General features: G+C 37.0%; 1 protein-coding gene across 2 annotated transcripts in view; it reads left to right on the forward strand.

The window, feature by feature from the left end:
• The window catches only part of ttyh3b (tweety family member 3b), a 34778-nt gene extending 13382 nt beyond the window's left edge, over positions 1–21396 (forward strand). Inside the window, exons 4-15 of one of the 2 annotated variants that reach the window (XM_077205184.1) lie at positions 5746–5857; positions 6683–6903; positions 7221–7316; positions 9128–9200; positions 9718–9793; positions 10924–10979; positions 11069–11161; positions 11268–11360; positions 12314–12450; positions 14399–14578; positions 15937–16012; positions 18359–21396. In XM_077205184.1, coding sequence (XP_077061299.1) covers positions 5746–5857; positions 6683–6903; positions 7221–7316; positions 9128–9200; positions 9718–9793; positions 10924–10979; positions 11069–11161; positions 11268–11360; positions 12314–12450; positions 14399–14578; positions 15937–16012; positions 18359–18532 — 1387 coding nt within the window. In that variant the 3' untranslated portion in view covers positions 18533–21396. The remainder of the gene's footprint in view (positions 1–5745; positions 5858–6682; positions 6904–7220; positions 7317–9127; positions 9201–9717; positions 9794–10923; positions 10980–11068; positions 11162–11267; positions 11361–12313; positions 12451–14398; positions 14579–15936; positions 16013–18358) is intronic. The other variant, XM_077205185.1, reaches the window with a different exon arrangement.
• Positions 21397–21532: the final 136 nt, after the last annotated feature.

The following is a 21532-nucleotide window of genomic DNA, read 5'->3' on the forward strand; positions in this document are numbered from 1 at the left end:
AAGGCTGTTGTAAAGAACCTTTATTTTTTCATGATGACCAAATGTTATAATGTTGATTTGTGTATTTCTATTAACCACTTGTAATTATGACCGTATGCATCCTGTATACGATATCTGTATCCTTTCATTTGCCAAAAAAAAAAATGAAAAAATAAAAGCCTAAGACTAAACACGTAATAGGCCTACACATGTGCATGCCATCACCATTGTCTCAGATTCGCGGTTTTGTAGTTTACACGGAGATGATAATTTAAGAAGTTGCTCTGTTTATTCTTTTGATGTATTGCATGTTCAGATATTCATACAACAAAATATTCTGGGAGCCATGAAAGATTTGTGAAAATTACCAAAAATGCTGGCGGGAAAAGAGTTAACAAAAGCCAAAAACTAAGAACAAAAGAGCGCTCAAGTAATAGCTGTATGACACATAATTCATGCAACGCATATGGCAGCTTATTAAACGCCTAACCCACGCTGATGAGCGCCGGTGTCCATGATTCATATGAAATAGTAGGTGTGTGTTTCTCCTTGTGCAGTGTGGAATGGATGGTAACTCATCTGTATTTTTAGTAATAATCCATGTCTGCATCTCAATGTACAACTGACAGCATCCTGCACTGTACACACTCGGTTGTTTTAATAGTTAGGACATTGTTGGAACATTTTTCACAATCCACATGCCGTCACATCTGACATTTGACCTTGACGATTAACCTCAACATTTTAAACCATTTCTTTAGATTGACATGGTACTGAATTTCATCTTCCTTTTAAATTTGTTCAATCCAGTAAATAATGAGGTGTTTATGTGCAGTTCAGCTTGTTGTGTGCATTTGGACATTTGGATATAGAGAGTGTTGCGAGGTCAGATCAGGCTGGCACCAATTGCACACTGAACCCTGAACACCGAGGTTAAGTAGTTTAATCAGGTGTCTGCATTAGTTGGGGGTTAAAATGATGTCGGCTGAATTGTCCTGCAATGACCCTGTTTAATAATAGCAGCTGCTTTTTTGTGGTCGTGATGTAGAAATAGTGGATTGGATTTTAAATAAAAGCTTCACTGAAATACTGTGATTTTTAAATGGGATTCTTTGCTGTAGTTGTTCACACTTGGTCAAAAATGGGTTTCACATTATTTTAGGTTCTTTCATTTATGTAAACAATAAAGGTGCGGTCACATTTACAGCTGCTCTGTGAAATTACGCAGGCGAAATCCAGGAATTTCAATAGGAATCTATTGTCTCCCATGCAGATTTTGCTCATGTTCAAGTAATCTACAAGTCTATGATTTTTTCAAAGGCTTTTGGAAGTAATGATAATCTTATCAAGTTATGTAGCTATTGAAGGGAAAACTCTTTTAAATCAAACAAAGTTACTCTAATTTGTGTAAATAATAAGCCATAATTTTGCATATGAATTTTCCATAGTTTTGTTTTCGTTAACTGTTACTCACTATTGTTCTAATTGGTTTTGGGTTTTTGCTTTCTTTGTCTTCTGTTCTGATTATTTTCTGGGCTCTCCTCCCATTTATCCCCCCACAAGGGTCATCAGACCATCTCCTCCTCCTCTCTGTTCCACCCCTTCTTCGTTCCCTCCCTCATGTCTGTCCTATGTCTGTCCTATATCTGACTTCATGCTCTGCCGTTCATGCTGTGATTGACAAACAAAGAAGAGATTATTTCCCTTAGAGAGAGATGGATGCAGAAGAACCAGTGAAAAGGACAATGACTTCTGATTGATTGAGCGAGCGAGATGCAGATAAAGCTTAACGGAGAAAAGAGAGCGAGTTGCGGATCAGACTGAGTGATGGGTCCATGGCAGAGATGAGAGATGTCATGCTGATATAATGGCTCAGATGAAACGCAGTGTAGTGCACACGCTCATGGGGTGACCTAAAACACTGTAGCACTCTCCTAAAAGCTTAATCTCACTAATGTTTTGTGTCTCTGAGCTTTAGTAGCTCAATGAATTTACTGTAAACAAATTATTTTCATAACGTTCAGTTCCACTAAAGGAATATTCCGGCTTCAGTACAAGTTAAGCTTTAACAACAGTTAGGGCAATGTTAATCACCACAAAAATTATTGTGACTGGTCCCTATTTATTGAGCTTCCCCGAAAGTATTTAAATAATGTATTCAGTGAAATATCTCGCCATTCACTGATGCATCCAGGTCGCACTCACTCACCATTATATGTTTGGTCAAAAACGCAACTGCTCTCATGTTTTGCCGTAGGACAGCAAATGCGAGTAAATTATCTGTCATCTTAGCAGGACTGCGATATGAAGAGTGTGCGAAGTAACATTTTAGCAACTGTGTGAAAGTGAATAGCACATAACAGGCACAATAGCAGTATAAAATTACATATCTACAGGTTCAATATGCATCACATGACTAAACATGCTTCATCGTTTTTAAATACCTCCGTTTTTACAGTTCACACTACTACGCGAAAATGGCGTTTTCAAAATCATCGACTTTGGAAAGCCTTTTCAAAAAGCTTCGTTATTAAAACGGTGTCTCATTGTGGAGGGAAGGCCGAAAACATATTAGTATGGACAAGGCAAACTTTTGAAAATGCGTTTAAAAGTGATGGTTTTTGAAAATTCTACTGTTATCGTCTCCATGTTAACAACAAAACTACGAATTTTTGAAATAAATGACGTCAAGTGCATGTGTATTACTTGTTCATTCTATAGGCGTGTAGTTTCTTTATAAAGGGACATTGCCAACTACTGGCCTGGCAGCAGAATACAGCGTTTTTCGTCGTTTTGCGGATCCGTGTGAACGAGGATCGTTTTGACAACTTTGTCGTCTGTACACGAAAAACACAAAGGAAAAACTTTTCCAATTTTATTACATAGTTGTCGTATAAACGTACCCTTCATTTTGATATTTATTTTATTTGAATTCCATTCATTTATTTATTTATTTTCATTTGTGTTTTTCAAATTTTTACAGCTTGGACATTTTTTTTTTATATTATTGTACACTGCAAACAATGTCTGTTAGAAAATAAAAAAATGTAATTATATATTAAGTGAGGTTTATGCTTCAAACTAATGAAAAATATATTTAAGAAATATTCAAAAACATCTTGTGAAAACAAGTTTTATGCAGTATTGCTTCACAGATGCTGATGTCTTGACATGTTTACTGGAAAAAATAAGACAAAGCTACTGATGATAAGAATAGGGTTTGTGTGTGTGTGTGTGTGTGTGTGTGTGTGTGTGTGTGTGTGTGTGTGTGTGTGTGTGTGTGTGTGTGTGTGTGTGTGTGTGTGTGTGTGGATTTGTCCTGGGCTAAAGCGACCCGTTTCGGATAAAAATATTTTCTTCCTCTCTGCATTACATTCTCTGTTTTTCTCTCTGTCGCCCTCACGTCAGTTTTTTCCCCTTCTCTCCCTGACGCTGCCCCCTCGGTGCCTTGGAGATGTTGCCATAGCAACAGAATCAGATTTTGAACATTGAAGCTGCTAGATGAATAATGCACTGCAGGTCTCTAGCAGTGTGTGTGCGGGGAGGCTCTGCGTATGTGTGTGCCATAGCCGCATAGCCATTATTCAATATCTCTTATCTAACAGTGCCAGATTCTCACGAAAGATGTGTCTAGTTGTATCTTTAGGTATTTGTGTTCACTGTTTAATTATTTTAAGTAATTTTGCCTAGGTTTATGAATAACACTTTGGCTCAGTAATTGACCCATCAAGCCAGAATCGATTCTTTTTAAAGCAGCCAGGACTAAAAAAAAAAGTAATGGCTTATTTTTCACAACTCATTTCAAAGGCGGTTTTGTCCTCACTTTTCACATTTATGTTTGAAAGTGACCCAAATATGTCTGTGTCTCTGCATCTCTGAATGAACCCACACGAACATCAAATCAAATATTTCCTTACTCATTATACTTTAACAATTAGCTTTGGTAACAGTTACTATTATCCTCCAAACAGAACTGCTAACATATGCCCACTCACACGATCTAACAGATAAACAAACAACCCTGTGATTGTGGTCAGTGGTGTTAGAGTGAGGGTTTCTGGGTAAGAGAAGGAAAGCCTAGTCGAGGCACGTGACTCCTGACCTTAACAAAGAATGACAGCTTGACCTCTCTCTCGATATCTCTCGGTCTCACACACTTAAGCTTAAGGCAAATAGTAACACATGCAGGAAAATGCGCACGTGGCATCAGATAAAAGTTAAAACCCTCACGCATACACAATAAAACTGCCCGGACAATAATAATCTTGAAATAAATGCGTCATTATCTCACATTAATTCCGTTGTGTTAAAGGGGTCATGCATTGAGATTAAATTTACCTTGATCCTTTGTAAGAGGTCATTGTAATATAAAAACATTCTGTAAGTTTCAGAACTCCAAATTTCCTTGTTTGTCCAAAAACAGCTTTTATTGAAAACAAGCTCCGAAAACAACTCGTTTGGAATTGTCACATTATGATGTAATAGTGAATAAATAGTGCGAAAGACCGCCTCCGCAGAATTAAACAAACAAATGCCTATCTTTACCTCATCGCGTCTTTGTCACGCACTGGTACATTAGTGAGAAGAGAAGAGAAGAGGAGAGATACAGGATCACTGCACTAAAAATAACATTAACTTCCAAGGGTCCTAATGCTAGGGAGGTGTTTTTTTTATTTTCAACTGTAAATGTCTCAGAGCATTTTTTGATTGTTTGGTATATTTCACTGTAAACAGACTTTTAGTGTAACATATGGACTTGACAGTAATGCCACAACATGTAAGTAACCGTTAATTTTAATGCCTATTCTGCGATCAGTGATTTCTGGTATATAATGGTTTATGTACAGTCAGACGTTCTTTGTCTCAAAAACGTTTATTGCGGTTTATCTGTAAATCAACCCAGTGACTAAACGTCATCTTCACATTGTTTCTCTTAGTAGCATGAATAATCTGTTATTTAAATTGTTTAAATTTTGAACAGAAAGCAATCAAAGAGCACTCCGTTTATAATCGCTGGAACTGTCAATCACACAGCCGTTATCATCAATGACAATGTCTCACTGCAAAATGCATTTCTTATGTACATTGTGTTTGCACCGTTAGTTATGATGAAAGCGTTTATGAGGTTGCAGAAATGGAGTTGCATTGACGAGGTGACTGCATTCATGCGCTCAAAAGATAAATCTGCCTTCAGCTCAATGCTCATCACTGCAACCTTTCATGACACGGGAGTAGATCTGAATATAATGCTATAATCAACACTTTTCACGATTAAACATTCTCGACAGCTGTAATTGTAAAAGCTTAAAATATATATGTTATGTGTGTGTATTTTCTATATATATATGTGTGTGTGTGTGTGTGTGTGTGTGTGTGTGTGTGTGTGTGTGTGTGTGTGTGTGTGTGTGTGTGTTTTATTTTAATACATGGTAGTCAATAAAATAATTGTATTTCATTTGTGGCACGCAAAATAAAGTGGCTATAGTTGTTGTCCAGCATGTTAAAATCCAGTGTTAGAGCTGCATTGATTGTAAACAATGTGTTATACTTTACTGATGCAAGCTGGTAATTTAAGGGAAAGCCCATGTTTGATTCAGTTAAGTTCAGATCTGCTAACCTGGTCATTTTGAGGGTCTTCAAGAGTTTGTTGTAGTCTTAAGATTCCAGAATAAAGACATTGCTTGTGTGAGAGAGTTATTACATTCTATATAAAAGAGTCTGTCATAGTCCCATGAGCTGATTCCTATTTTGATGACTTTCCCGCAGTGCTGGCATTGCAGTCGGTTTCTATGGAAACGGCGAAACGTGCGATGGCGTGACACGACTGACATATTCCTTGCGCCATGCTAACCAAACAGTGGCAGGCATCGACAAACTGGTGAGTCATTCACGATTTTGTTTGTTCTGAGCTGTGGACAAGCTGTATCCAAGTGTTTAAAAGAGACTTAAATGCCCTTCTGTTACCAGTGCTAAACACTTTTCGTAACACTCTCTACATGTTTTATTTTCGTATTCTATTTTACAGCCCTAGCTAATAGTTGCATGGCATACCAAAACTCTACCACTTATTAGACCTGAAGATCGTTTGCTTTGTTTCCGAAACAGGGACTTGTTACAATGTTGCATTTTTTTCTGGGTTCTGATCGATTTCACAAGGCAACATTTCAAACCATACCAAAATGTGCTTATGCAAGTCACATGAGAGTAAAACTGTCCTCTTATTGGTCAGGGTTTCCTCTGCGTCATTCATCAAGATGAATTGACAAGTTCACTCAACAAGCTTCTTGGGGCTTTATCAGAAACTTTTGAGACACACGCAAACACAAATTTTGGTCCCTCCGAACATAGCTATTTTTAGGCTTTTTTGCCTTTTATTTAAATAGGACAGTAGATAGACAGACATGAAATCACGGGAGATGAGAGAGGGGAAATGGACCGGGACAGGACCTCAAACCAGGACTCAAACTTGGGTCGCCAGAGTGCAACTGTACCATATGTCGGAGCACTTGCCCACATGGCTATAGCTCCAACTGTTTTTAACATTTCTTATAATATTATTTCTGGCAGAAAGTTCTCCAGGTCCTGGTCTAACACTAATGATATCATTGGAATCTTCCTATTTGATTCAGGTGGCAGAAAAAAAATATGGATCTGATGTATTGAGCTTAACATATTTCCTTTTGTGCGTGTGTTTGTATTTTAGGTATCAGAGAGCAGCATCAGTCTGAATGAAACCCTGCAGGAGGGTTTGGTGCAGCTGGAGACTGTGTACTCCAAGCAGACAGACTACCTGTCCATCGTCCAGAAACTGCAGGGTCAGCTGGATGAGCTGATCAATCTGATGGTGGATGTGCCTTTCTGGAGCACTACGGATCTCTCTTTGGATAACCTGGCATCCATCACTGAGCAGTTTGACTGGTACAGGTAATTATAAAGTCCAGTCAAGTCATCTTGCTCTGTCTAAATTTGTTTCAAAGGTGTTACAGCAGAGAGTGGTGGTTTCTTAAGTCCTGTTTAGTGAGATTTGTTTGCAGATGACACATGCCATGATTTAAAAAAAAAAAAATTAATGTAATTAAGTGGCTGTCAGGCACAAGTATGACTTAAATGTCCAAAGACGTTACAAAGTAGAGTACACAATAGAGTTATTCAATAATAAAGTGCAGACCTGTTCCTACTTTTGGATAGTTATAAAGAAATGTCCTGCCACCTGGAAGTGATCGTGTGTGTTTGTTTTGTAGGTGGTTGGGTTATCTGAGCCTGCTGCTCTTTGATGTTGTTATCTGCCTGCTCGTTTTGGTTGGTCTCATACGCAACTCTAGAAGCATCTTGATCAGGTGAGTGCAAAAATGATTGACACATGTTATTATTTAATATCACACACAATAGCCACCCATGTAATCTATCACAAAAAAATGCCTAATGAACCTTTTATGTACCTTTAAGAAGTGACATTACTTTTGGTCAAAATATATCATTGGTTTTTATCATTTTTAATTTAATTTAGTACCAAAAATTATAATTTTTTTCGTGCGAAAATGTAAATACACTATTTAACCCAATATATGTGCGTTGTATGTGCTTAATACTTTTTACAGTATCACTGTATAAAATAATTTTCATTAATAAAGCTGAGATAAAATATAAATATTAAATTACAAACTTAAACTAATGTCTGTTCTAATTGTATTTTTCAAGTACTAAAATGATTTTGAAAACTCAATTTATAAATAAAAGCTAAATAGAAATATTTAGAAAAAACAAAAGATAATAAAAATAAAAAGCACTTAACAAAATTACTGAAACTTAAAGAAATAATCCAAAGTATTAATAAATATACTAAAATATGATATAAATGCTACTAAAATAACACATTATTTTTAAATTATGTATTAAAAGATGTGTTTGAGAAGTGACATGACAATGTAGGGTAAAGAGCAAAATGAAATTGGAAAATGACCTGTATATGAACTTGTGTCAGTAGAACTTAAATAAATGTAACTGACTTTGACTATCACAACAAAGAAATATTGAAGTATAAGAAAAAAGAAAATGGGATGTCAATGTTGCAATGCAAGATGACATGATATTTCAAGATAAATCATAAGAGCCTTTATTGTTTTCCTGGTGCCTCAGGATAACATCCACCACCTGAATTTACAGTTTAAGTTTGAAAATTTTCAGGTTGAAAATCGTTGTGTGAAAATGCCTATTTTTAGCCTGTAACTATGCAAAATTGAGATCCATTCTCTGAAAGCCTTTAGAGAGAGAGAGAGAGAGAGAGAGAGAGAGAGAAAGAGAGAGAGAGAGAGAGAGAGAGAGAGAGAGAGAGAGAGAGAGAGAGAGTTGTCAGTGGAGAGATGGATTCAGGCAAAATAAAATCTATTTAGTATACAAGGGAGGGTGCAGATCTCCCCTTGATTCACTCTGACTCACTTTCTCACTCCTTCTGCTGCAATAAGACACCTCTTCTGCGCTGTGTTGTGTACATGTGTGTTAGTTTGTGGTTATATTAGTGTTTGAGGGTGCATGTGTGTCTAGAAGCACATTTAGGCAGTAGGAGGTTGTTTTAATCCCCAGAGATGTTTACTAACTGGGTTACTCACCATGAGCCTAAATGACTTTAAAAAGAAACCAACCAGAAAATATCCATAAACAACACAGACGCATTTAGGTTATGTTCACAGTAATGGCATTAAAAGAAAACTCAAAATAGCACCCATTTTTGTACAGTTTTGTGCATTTAAAGAAGTCATATTATGCCCTTGATTTAGTTTTTGGGGTCTACTAGAATAGGATTTCTTGCTTGAATGTTAAAAAAAACACATTCTTTTTTAACATATTTTACATTGTTGCAGCATCTCTCTAACGCTCTGTTTAGTTCCGGTCTCTATTAAGCCACTCCTTCTGAAAAGTACAAGGTGCTCTGATTGGTCGGCTGTACCCCAGTGTGTTGTGATTAGTCAACACCTTCAAGCATGTTTCGGAAATGTCATGCCCCTTTACTAGAACCCCGAGTTTCAACACACTACTGTACTGAGCGTCCAAAGTCTTCTTTTGAATATGTATGACTGTAAAGACTGAGGGATGAGTGCAGATAAAAAAAAATCGTGCTAATTAATAATCCTACTCTATTTCTATCCTTTAGTGTTTGTTTGCTAGGTGTGCTGACGCTGGTGATCAGCTGGGCTTCACTTGGTCTGGAGTTTTCTGTTGCTGTGGTGCGTAAATTAGCAGAAACATCTTCAATTCTCTTCACCTTTATGCTGATATTTCTGTTTGGCTCTACAGCAGTCTAAAGAGAGAAAAGAAAGAAAAAAACCAGATTAACTACGTCACAGCTTATATATATCATACATATATCAAATTGACTAGTGATTTGACAGCATTACACGCCACAGTTGATTTTTACCCGCGGTTGGCGGATGTTCATTTCAAACGCCGAGCACGATCTTTCAGAAATCATTCTCATATGCTGATTTGGTGCTCAAGAAACATTTCGTATTAATAATAATTTTTATTACATTTATTTTGGTGGAAACCATGAGACATTTTTTTCAGGATTCTTTGTTGAATAGAAAGTTCAAAAGAACAGCATGTATTAGAATTTTTTTGTTTTTTGAAATGAGAATTATAAATAACTTAACAATCAAGTATGTGGCGTTAGCCATTTAAAGTGCTTGTGTCTTTGTGTTTGAGGGTATGTAGACGTGCTTCATGTCTTGTTCTCTTCCCTAGACTGCCAGTGATTTTTGTGTTGCCCCTGACTCTTACATCACCAAAGTTACACGTGAGAATGCCGTCATCAACCAAGGTATGTACTCCCCAAGTCAAGTCCAGTTTATTTGTCTTTTGCACAGTTTACGGTTCACTGGGCATTAAAATGCTTGTGACTAGGCTCAGATCACACAAGAAAAACCCAGTGTAGACAATTATATGCAGACAGATACATATATATATATAGTACAATATACTATATTTGTTAACATTAACATAAGTACTAAATGCTGGACTCAAATACCACACGTTGGTGCCATTCATTTTAATCTGTATTTTTTTTTCTTATGTTTTATTAATTGCATCATATACTGATAATTCAATGCATATCGATGTGTATCAAGTCTTGAATTCAATACTCCTCACAGAAAATGTGTTTGCTGACAATCGCTCTCATTCATTCATTTATTGCTTTAACTGTTCTGAAGCATTGCTATGCAGAGGAGGCTTTCTTTAAGGGTGTTAATGTACAAAGCAGGTTTTGTAACCTGCACTCAGACCTTGGCTTTACTGGACAGACATGAATGTCATTGCTAATTAGTTCCCACAAGCTAAAACAAATCAGCTTTGCATTATTTGTTATTATATTGGGATTTCTTAGTGACTTTTCATGATTTATTTTTACATCTGCTCCTAATAAGAGTGTGATGATTTAGATCCTGAGGTTAATGAATCATTAAACCTCTGCCGGAGGTCAATCCACTGCTGCTTCTCTCATTCTCTTCTCTTTCTAGCACACAAACATGCAGTAATATGATTCAGATCAATCCAGTGTCTTTACAGTCATCTCTCTCATACACTCACATTCACACAGAAAATAAACTTAATATCCTAACAAATGAAGCTAGTTGGCATTGTCGGTAATCTCAACCAGCTGGCTTAGTAAATAATAAACGAGTGGGTCGCAGTGACTCATGAGAGGCAGATGCATGTACTGCTACCAACAGATTTACTGACAAGGTTTGTAAGTTTGCATTAGCTGTTTTCTTTGCCGAGTGATTTCAACAATAATTCCTTATCTAATCTAGAATGATCTGTTTGTTGACCAACGGAAGATGAGAGAAATGTTGCGGAAATCTGTCATTATGTGATTATGAGTAAAACAATGATCATATTTATTGGATTTCATATATATTTATTAATAATTATGCTCTATGTGTGTTTTAGATATCCTGCAGTATTATCTGAAGTGCAGCATGGGACAGACCAACCCATTTCAGCAGGTACTTATTACTCTCTCTCTCACTTTCTGTTCTTTTTCACATATTCTCGTTCTCTTTCATGAATTATAAATTCTTCTACTGATTTGCAGAAACTCTCTGGGAGCCATAAAGCTCTTGTGGAGATGCAGGATGATGTTTCTGAGCTCTTGCGTTCAGCTATCAGAGAGTTCCCTAAGACAAAGGTGTGAGATTGCGGGTGTCTTTAAGAGTTAAACTGAGCGTGGCTTTACATTGTATCCGGATGTTTATCTGTTTATGTTCTTTGTCTCTCTCTGGGTTGGTTATCAGAGTAATCTGGAGGAGATGCAGGCGGTGTTGAACTCCACTGAAGTCAGCCTCCACCACCTCACTGCCCTGGTCGATTGTCGGAGCCTGCACATGGTATGCGTGTTTTGTGTAGAGCTTTTTTTATGGCTCATCTCGGTAGACAAGATTTAGTGGCAAAATTATATGGTTGTGAATGTTAAAATATGTCGCTTCTACCCCCAGTGTCTGTGTCTTACAAAAAACTTTTAGATGCACAAGTTTATATTTATTTATATATTTCACTATTATATCTCTTATTTCACTATTATTACCTTTTGTTTAGATTATGATAGTTTTTGTAAAACATGATTTTTAAGATGGATTTAAAAGCATAAAAATGAAAATATGGGTGTGGGACAACGGTAAAACAAAGTCAATACATAAAATGCTTTTTGAAAAATAGCACCAATGAATGATGGTAAAATGTTTAAGACATACACTACCGTTCCAAAGTTTAGATATTTTTTTTGAGAGAGAGAGAGAGAGAGAGTGAGAGTAAAGACATTTATAACTTTACAAAAGAATTCCATTTCAAATAAATGCTGTTCTTTTAAACTTTCTATTTATCAACGAATCCTGAAAACCAAATCAGCATATTAGAATGATTTCTGAAGGATCATGGGACACTGAAGACTGGCGTTATGATGCTGAAAATTCAGCTTTGCCATCACAGTAACTTTTTTTTAATGTATTTATAAATGTAAATTATTCCTTTCACAATATTACAGTTTTTACTGAATTTTTCGATCAAATAAATGCTTCTGTGAGCTTGAGGCTTTTTTCAAAACCATTAAAATATCTTGCTAACCCTAATATATTTGAACGGTAGTGTACAGTATAAGCAAAAGAAAAAGCATTAGTTTGAATAAAAATCAACCACTTGAAGGAACACCCATATATTGCTTCCCACGATTGTGTTTGTACTTTTGTACAATTACATTTATGCCACTTCCTTTACAGTGTGCAAAGACTTCTAAAACAAGAACAGACTGTTCATTTGACTCTTCATCTTTTTCTTTGTCTCACAGGACTATGTCCAGGCTCTGACTGGATTGTGTTACGATGGAGTTGAGGGTCTTATTTATCTGGTCCTTTTCTCATTCGTCACTGCGCTTATGTTTAGCTCCATCGTTTGCAGTGTGCCTCACACCTGGCAGAGCAAGAGGTGAGCGGGCAAGGGTCCAAAGAGAGAGAGGGGGGGGGGGGGGGGGTTGGGGGTGCAGGAGGGCAAAGTACTTTAAACTCAACTCCAGTAGATAAGGACTTCATTTCATGGAAATAGAATTGACGGCCAGTCACGTGTGTTTAATGCTTTTTTTCACATCTGCTCCTTCTGTTTTCACAAATTAATCATCTTCTCATGACTGTGTAGTTTCTGTTGTTTTGTCGTTCATTCCTTTTTGTGTCATAGATTTGGAAAACCCACTGCCCCATAGTATGTGTAAGCGACACGCTTTTGTATTGCTCAATGGGTTACCTAAAATATAGCTTGCATATGAAAGAAAAATAGTAGTATATTTTGAAAGGAGTAATTTGAATTAAGGCGATGGAGGTATTTGCTTTTTGACTCGCGGTGTAGCATCTGTCTGCGTCAGTGCGTGTTTCTCTGCAAAGGGAAAGAACAAAGAGACCCTATTCCAAATTCTGTGCAAAGGCAGACTGATATTTCTGTGGAAGATGTTGCCTCCCTTTGGACTATTATGAAATTGCAAGCAAGGCTGATGTGCATTTGTGAAGAGTATCATCATCATTGAAACTATGTTGGTGATGTGAAACTGTTCATTTGTCTAGATTACACACTCGGCAAGGTGGTTTGGAAATGGTCTGTTAAGAGTTACAAGATATGTTGATCAAAGTGGCATCCAAATCTACACATTCACAGATCCACTTTTTATTTATTTTTATTTCTTTCCTTTAAAATGCGTTCCTCCCTTCCCCCCTTTAAGTTTCAAATCCGATTCATAGTGGGTGTTTGTTGATTTAATGCATGACTCAAATCACTGAGAGAACGTTCAGTGGTTACTGAGGACAATCCATTGGACATGCAATGGACATCCACAGAGTTTGAAGTTCTCTTGGATTGCGTCTGACTAGCATCATTTTAGTACTTTTACTTTCTCTATGGCTGTAGAATTGTTTTGACTTTTATTTTACTTGTTTATTTTTTACATTGACTATGCACATGTATTAAAGCAAAGACATGCAAAAATTGAATGGAGACGCTGCCCTATTCCAAATTGACCACAAGTTTTTTGTTTGTTTTAGCATCCTTGTAGCCTGCCAATTTTACACTTAATCTAAAAATGCCCTGATGACTATGATTGGTCTGTAATAGGTGTAATGAGCCTAGTTTTTCCATTAGTTGGCAGATCAACTATTTCCTAATTAGTTCAACCACAACATTCAGTAAGCCATTAAAAATCATGAATAAAAAATCAGTTGAGAGCATCAAGATTTCATGTACATTAGATTAGACTCTGAAGAGGTCATATTATTTTAATTCAACATTTATTGTTTTATAAATAATATCTACAATATAATAATGTACACTACCCCTCAAAAGTTTGGGGTCAGTCATTTTTTAAAATGTTTTAAACAAAATCTTTTATTCTCACTAAGGCAGCATTTATTTGATTAAAAAAGGTAAAAACAGTAATATTGTGAAATATTACAATTTAAAATAACTGTTTTCTATTTGAATATTTTGAAAGTTTAAAATGTGTTTTAATTTTATAACATTTCTTACAGCCATTACTAATATATGCAATATATCTCTAAAAGCACATTGCTTGGCTAAAAGGCGTTGAGAGGATTTTTATTTTTATCTGAGAGGAGGGTAGAGTTGAATGAGATCATTTAATCTGAATGCATGTAATTCATATAAAACATGCAGTGACTCTAGAAAAAGTAGTCATTAAATTCGCTCTCAACAGAACTTTCCCTTTTGTCATGTTAACCGACAGAGATGAAACTGGGAAAACAAAAGCATTTGGCGTGAAAACTGGTTTTAAAGTTGTATTCACCAAGTCTAGTGAGAGGAGAGACTTTTGCCTTGCCCTGCCCTCCCCTCCGACCCAGGGGCACGTGTTTGACCTGTGCTAATTTGTCTGAAGGTCTGAGGAGGAGGATGGCGATGAGACTACGGCCACACTCGGGCCGCGAGCACCGCACGATAACCTGTACCGCGTGCACATGCCCAGCCTGTACAGCTGTGGCAGCAGCACCTACGGCAGCGAGGCTAGTCTCCCCGCTGCGGCACACACTGTCAGCAACGCACCAGTCACTGAGTACATGTGAGTGTAGCCACGCTAAACTCATCCTAATGCATGGGCTGGATCTGAAGGACCGTACCGGTATGACAGGTCCTGTAGTATAGGTTCGCAAGCATAGATTACTGCATGGGCTTTGCTGTATTTACCGTAGGTTTTCAGATTTCAGTTGTTAATACTGCATGGGTTTTACTTCTTGATTAAAGTTATTATAAATATAGAGCTGTAAACAGCGTTTAGAAACAAACATATTATGGTATGGGATGTATAAGCAGATTAGGGCTGCACCATATTGGAAAAAACTGACAAAACAATTTCGCGACAAACAATTTCACCAGATGACTTGAATAGCTCTATTTAAATAGAATGAATAATTCTAGAATGATTGAGGATGATTTTGTAGGGCAGTGAATCTGCATAGAATACAATAAACAAATTACAAGCATAGATAAATACAATAGAACAAAGATACAAATGAAATAAACAGTGCTTTGTTTTTCAGGTAAGTCTAACAGAATTCAGGTACAGAAATGTAAAATAAAACTGCTTATTCTTCGCTGTATAAATTAAATATTAGTAATCTTTGTTAAAGCTGCAAAAGTGATTTTCTTTTTGTATTTTGTTTAATTAACATCAATGACTCAGGCAGCAGCGGGTATATTAGGCTGCTGTCACTTTAAGATGGAATGCACAGATCCAATATAATGATACGCATCTGTTTTCTTTCTTGGTCGTTTTGTTCACGTAAGCCATAAGTGACTATTAACGAGGATACTCAGCGAGACAGGCATGTCCGCTCAATCACAAATAGACTTGAAAGAGAACTAAATTCGGTGTTGAAGTGTGTGCAGCACAGAAAACAGTGCGCGAGTTTCAAATTGAGTTCTCTTTCGCATCTTCTTGCACTCAAATGGTTTAAAATAGCTTAAATGTTTAAACTGACAGGGCCTAAAACAAGTGCACATAATAAACCTGTGCTCTATGATGGTTAAGCTTCGCAATTAATCTGAGAATCACATGCCTGGTCCGTGCGGATCAACTACGATCCCTATACTTTACATACGGATGCACACATCCAAATATCGATGCTAAAACAATATATCGTGCAGCCCTAAGTAGGTAATTCAGCTTGTGCAATTAGTTTTACTCTATAGATATCACTTAGGATGTGTGAAACATCATCAATATTTACAATGTACCTCTACATATATAGTGGATATGACTTAATATAATGCATAGTGGTATCGCTCAATGGCTTTGTGCATTACTCCTACTCTGCAGTTCAAAGCTTTGTCAGATTTGTAAAGTTTAGTGCATCGCGGTGTGGAAATCCCTCCCATGAAGAGGGAGTCAGAGTAACTGGTGTCTCGTTTGTGACGCAGGAGCCAGAATGCTAACTTTCAGACCCCTCGGTGCGAGAACACGCCACTCATTGGCAGAGAATCCCCCCCGCCGTCAGTAAGTGCACAAGCACATTTACACAAACACACATGTCTGTAGATGTACAGTCGCTATTTAGCCACTGTCACACATTCAGTTACTCTTTTATTAGATGGCATGGATCTTTCCTACAACCCTGCCCCATGATTGACACAACTGATTAGTAGTTGCCCTAAATTGCTTAAATAATCCGGAAAACCGGATATTACAGTGGTAGTATTTATACCTGTCTCTTACTGATAAGTTTGTAATTACCAGCTTTGACAACTGTCAAAGTTCGATTTTACCATAGTTATAGTATATTGATGAACACTGTCAACCCAAACACAAACATAAAGAGTCTGGAAGGTCATTTTGGCAGCCTGTATGCGACACCAAATAAGTCGACTTTGCATAACCGCCACACAAAATTCCTCAGAAAGAACAAGGTGAGATGGCACGAGCCAAATTTCTGTCATCATTTATTTTCTTCCTTTGAATTTGATTGATAGGTTCTCTTTTCCATGCAATAAAAGAAAATGCCAATGGAAATGACGTGGTCCAAACATGACAAAAAAGCACTGTAAAAGCTTTTTATACAACCAGTGTAGTCTTAGATAGCTTTATGTGAGGAACAAACCTCAGTTGTAATTCTTAGATGTAGTGTTTTTACAATACCTTGAAAAATATTGATATTCAATACCATGGGGAATTATTATTATTATTATTATGGCAGAAATATATTACTATTGTAATACAACTGAACTGTAATAAAAAAACCTTAATATATTTAATATCTTAATTATTTTTCTTCACAGATGCAAATGGTTTACAAACACTAATCATTGCAAATCTGCTTAAAAATATGAAATTCTATAATCATGCCCACAAAAATCTGAGAGAAGAGAGAGCGTGTACCAGTGTATCGGTGTAACTTACATTTCAGTCTGTTCCTCACACAAAGCTTTTGTATGGCTTCTGAAGACTTGGAATATGATGCATGGTTTGTATAGACTACTTTTAGGGTATTTCTATGGTGCCTTTTTGTCATTTTGTTTTTGGTCCATTTCCATTCACTTGCATTGTATGAAAAAAGGGCTGCATGAACCTTTTGCTAACTTTCTCCTTTTGTGTTTTATGGAAGAACATTGTATGGGTTTGGAGTAAATGGTAATAGATTGTGCATTTTTGGGTAAACCAATCCTTTAAAGCATATTCTGAGACGGCATTCATTTTTCGTATTATTTTCTAGTCAAGGCCCCTCATTGAGTGGAAGTGGGTTTTGCAATTCTTTTCAGAATCCTGGAGTTTGCATGATTGCATGCAGTCAATGACGAGACCAGAGAATGCCTCTCTTGGTTCAAGTGCGGTGAATAGGCGAGCATGGTACTCTTTTTGAAGTAACAGCGCAAGCTCTTTTAACCAGACTTGGCATGCAAGGGCATACTTCATCCTCCTATTAGTTAGAGTTCAGAAAACAAGAACACTCCGACTTCTAAGCGTCTCTCTCACTCCGGTTTACTTTCTAGGTGTTTTTTTTCCCTTTTGAATCTGTGTTTATGGGCCCTGGACGTGACGCATGCGTATTCAAACTCCAGACTGGAGAGACCACCCAAGAAACCATGTTTCTTTGAAAGGATTTTATCTTATTCTCAATAATGTCATGGTCCAGGATGCTGCTTTTTTGGTGCCTGTTCATGCTGGAATTGGAATAGCCGATATGTTATGGAATAGTCTCTCCTTCTCTGGATTTTATGATTCAAAATATGCATGAATTTTGTCTCTTTCTCACCCATCTGAAAAACATACCTCATGCATGTCTGTTTTGTAAACTGTTTCACATTATAACCCCAGTTGTTAATATTCCCCCACCTTTAGCTGCATTTTCTGTATATACGTGTCATTCTCATTCACTGACATTTTCTTTTACTATTTGTTAGTGTCAATTTCTTCTTTTCTATTTATTTTCACATTAATTGCACTTTTTTTTTAAATGAATTTGCACTCAAAAGCTGATCTCGAAGGAGCAAAGTATCTTATCGCTTAATGTTAATGTGCATCATCACAGTAACTTTTGGCTTTAAAAAACCATCAGGCTGTCCAAACGACTGTCAGTTTGTCTGTAACGCATGTGAGTGGGTTAGCGAGAGCGACAGAATGAGGTTCATATTTATATGTGCTTCATGTTTGTAAGACGCTATGGCTACACTCTGTCCGAATGGCCATGTAGACACTGTAACTTTTCCTTACTTTGACTAAATAATTGTATGAACCATATTCTGAAAAAAAGTTTTGTATTGTACTGTTAAAAAAACAACAACTCTTCAGAATGATGTGATGGTGTTTTCCCTCCCCTTTTCCTTGTTTTCTCACCCTGTTTTGCAGTACACCTCAAGCATGAGGGCCAAATATCTGGCAACCAGCCATCCAGACCAGTCCAGGCCATCAGAATCCCAGAACGGTCTGGAGCCCAACATGCGACCAGACTTGATCAGCCGCTCAGCTCCCAATAGCCGACCAAATTCAGCTATCCACCGACCCCACTCCGCCATCCATTAACAATCCTCAAATGCGTAACCAATATTCATCTACCTGTCAAGTTCACCGGTACAAAGTTTGTCTCCACCTCGATGTTCAGACATTTGCTAGTAAAGAAATTCACCCTAACATCTTTATCCGATTGGAAACCGCCATCCATGCTTATATACTCTGGCTTTTTAAAGACTCCATTCAACCAAACTTTTGTTAAAACTGCCATTTTTTTTACTCCTCTAATCGAACACAATGCATCTCAGCAACTACACTGCCCTCTTCTGGAGGACTCCTCTCAGTCGTCTGCACAGTAATTCCCACACTACCCTCACAGAGAGTCTCTCAGGGCAGCCATATTGGCAAGGACTGCAGGGCCACATTACCACAGCATTTTTACGAGTCTTGCCGTGCTGTGCAAGAAATGTCACTATGACATTTGATTTTGTGATGGAGTTCTATTTTTAAGTATTTAGCAAAATTACACTTGTCGATATAGTTTAACAAGGTTTTAACGATGCAGCTTTTGCGCTTTCTCTGCAGTTCCTGACAATATGGCAGTGTTCTACTAGTACAGCCACAATACAAGGTGTCCATCATTGCAATTTAATGTAAACGGAGATGTTTACAAATGTTCATGAGCTCACTGCATACTTGTGACTCTATGGATTAACAAATGTTTTTCATTGAAGGCCATTCTTTGTATTTACAGTACAGTGTAATCTATGGTGTTCTACAGTGTGAATTGACAGCCATCAAGCCTTTGAGCCATTATGCACATTCAGTATCTTATTCTAGAAGGGAAACAATTGCACAGCACACTAACAGTGTGTTTGCGTGCGTGGCATGTTTGCCTTGTGCATTAGTGAGTGTGTTTTAACTCGGGCACAACTCACGAGCTTTGCTCTTTGTAAATAGTAAGTGTTTTTGTACTTCAAAATGTCTAAATGATCAACACTACAAACTTGGTGCACTAATCTTCTGTGTAACAGTGCAGTGCAACATTTGCCGTGGCTTAAAGCTGCAGTGAAAAAAATTGTCAATGAACTCTGTGATGAAATAATAGTACATGTTTTGTAGACATATCACTTGAATTTGTGAATACACTTGTGGGTGCTTGTGTGTATGTGCACACTTTAAATGTGAATATTTCTAACGGAGGAAAATTTGCTCAGTGGAAAAGGAGAAGAAGGGATACCTGGACAAAAAGAGAAATGCCTCCCCACGGCCCCACATGTAAATCTTTTCTCTTTTTTTCTCTCTCTTCGTTGTCCAGGCTTCACATTCTTTAGAAGGAGATTTTTCTTTGTCTTTTGTTTTGTAGTGAATCAGATTTGATTTTCACCATGGTCAGCCTTTTTCTTTATTTCTGTTTTACATCAATGGGGAAACACTTCTCTGTGGTGTTGATGAATCTGCAATATGGACACTGGACGCTTGCCACCAACAGGACTTTGGACAACTGGTTTCGCCTCCTTTTCACCACAGAGATTATTAAAAACTGATGGGACAATGAAACTGAGGAAAGTTCCTCCTTGTCATGCAGTCACTAAGTAAGACTTGTGTGGATGTAGTGTAAGATAACCTAGCTGTCTTTACCAAGTGCAGTATCGTTGGTTTCATTTACTTGCATCCAGTGTCATAACGCTGACATAAGTGTTTAGACATTGTCATGACGCCAATCAACCGCTAATGTTATCATGCGTAAAATGTGGGATCTAATGCCACTCTCGAGACATCGCGATTCTTGAAAGTAGGTGTTTATGGATTCTTTTGATTTGAATAAATATCATAAATTACATTAGCAGGTAGAAATGTCATTTCAAACTGGAAAATGCTATAATGCTGTATCTTTTCTGACTTTGTGACACCCTCAGTCGAATGAGGTTGCGTGTTGTTTGAATAATCTTTTTGTGTAACAAAAGTGGGTGCTGTGTTTGGATGCAAACAGGAAAGGGCTTGTATCCCTAACCCTTAAAACTCATGCACAGATATGCTTTGACCATGCAGTGTCAGGCAGCCGATCCTTGAAAAACACTCATGCACACAAAGCAACAACGCAACACTAAATGTCTCACACAAACACAGAATATTACAGAAAAAGTCATAGTAGATAAAAATGCACCTTACCACTCAATAGACACATTGTAAAATTGCTCTGAGATATACGAGTCTTTTTACAGTATTTACATGTATTCAACCACTAACCATTATATAGAGACAATCCAAATGTTCAGATCTATGATTCTGTACCATATGATGCAGTTGCATGACTGAAGGAAATATTAGGAAGAAATATTCTGCCTTTCTTAACATTTTCATACAGTAACCTTTCTTTCTGTAAATGTACACATTTTTTCTAGCGTATTGTTAGCTTTCTATTGTATAGACCATAACAAATGAGCCTACTCACTCCTTTCTAAATGTGAATAATGATTTGTCATAAATTGATGTTTTGATAACAATTCTTATGGATTTTTCATGTTTTTTTTTTCTTTTCATTTGTGATTTAAGATGTTGTACATGTCAGGAAAATTGATTTTCTGAGCCTGGATTTAATGTTTTAATAATATATTAAAATGAACTTATCTGGTGCAGGGTGTTGAGCATCAGTGGCTGAAGACAGAAAAATACTTTATCGAGGTATGCATTTATCAAGGTATGCTCTTAAAAAAAATCTTGGCCCTGGAATTGTGATGCTAAAAATGGAAAGATAAGCTATGAACGTATGCCAAAGTACTTGAACAGAGAATTTGTACACTTGTTTGTTTGAAAACTGCATGAAGTATGTGAGCAGGTGTACATTTAAAAATAGATCATGTTGTAGTAGAACAACAAAAAAATGCAGTTGGGCTGTTAATAAACTGCTATATGTTTAAATGCCATATAGAAAAGTAGTCTAAACTTGTGTGTTGTTCCTAGGATGCTATCCAAAGCCATAATTATAACATGCACTAGACGCTAGTACATTGATATTGCTTATATAGACAATGATTTAGTATTAAAGGGATGGTTTGCAAAAAACGGAAA

Source organism: Siphateles boraxobius, unplaced genomic scaffold (genome assembly GCF_051911475.1).
Source record: "Siphateles boraxobius isolate OS27281-9 unplaced genomic scaffold, OSU_SipBor_1 53, whole genome shotgun sequence".
Lineage (NCBI taxonomy): Eukaryota > Metazoa > Chordata > Actinopteri > Cypriniformes > Leuciscidae > Siphateles > Siphateles boraxobius.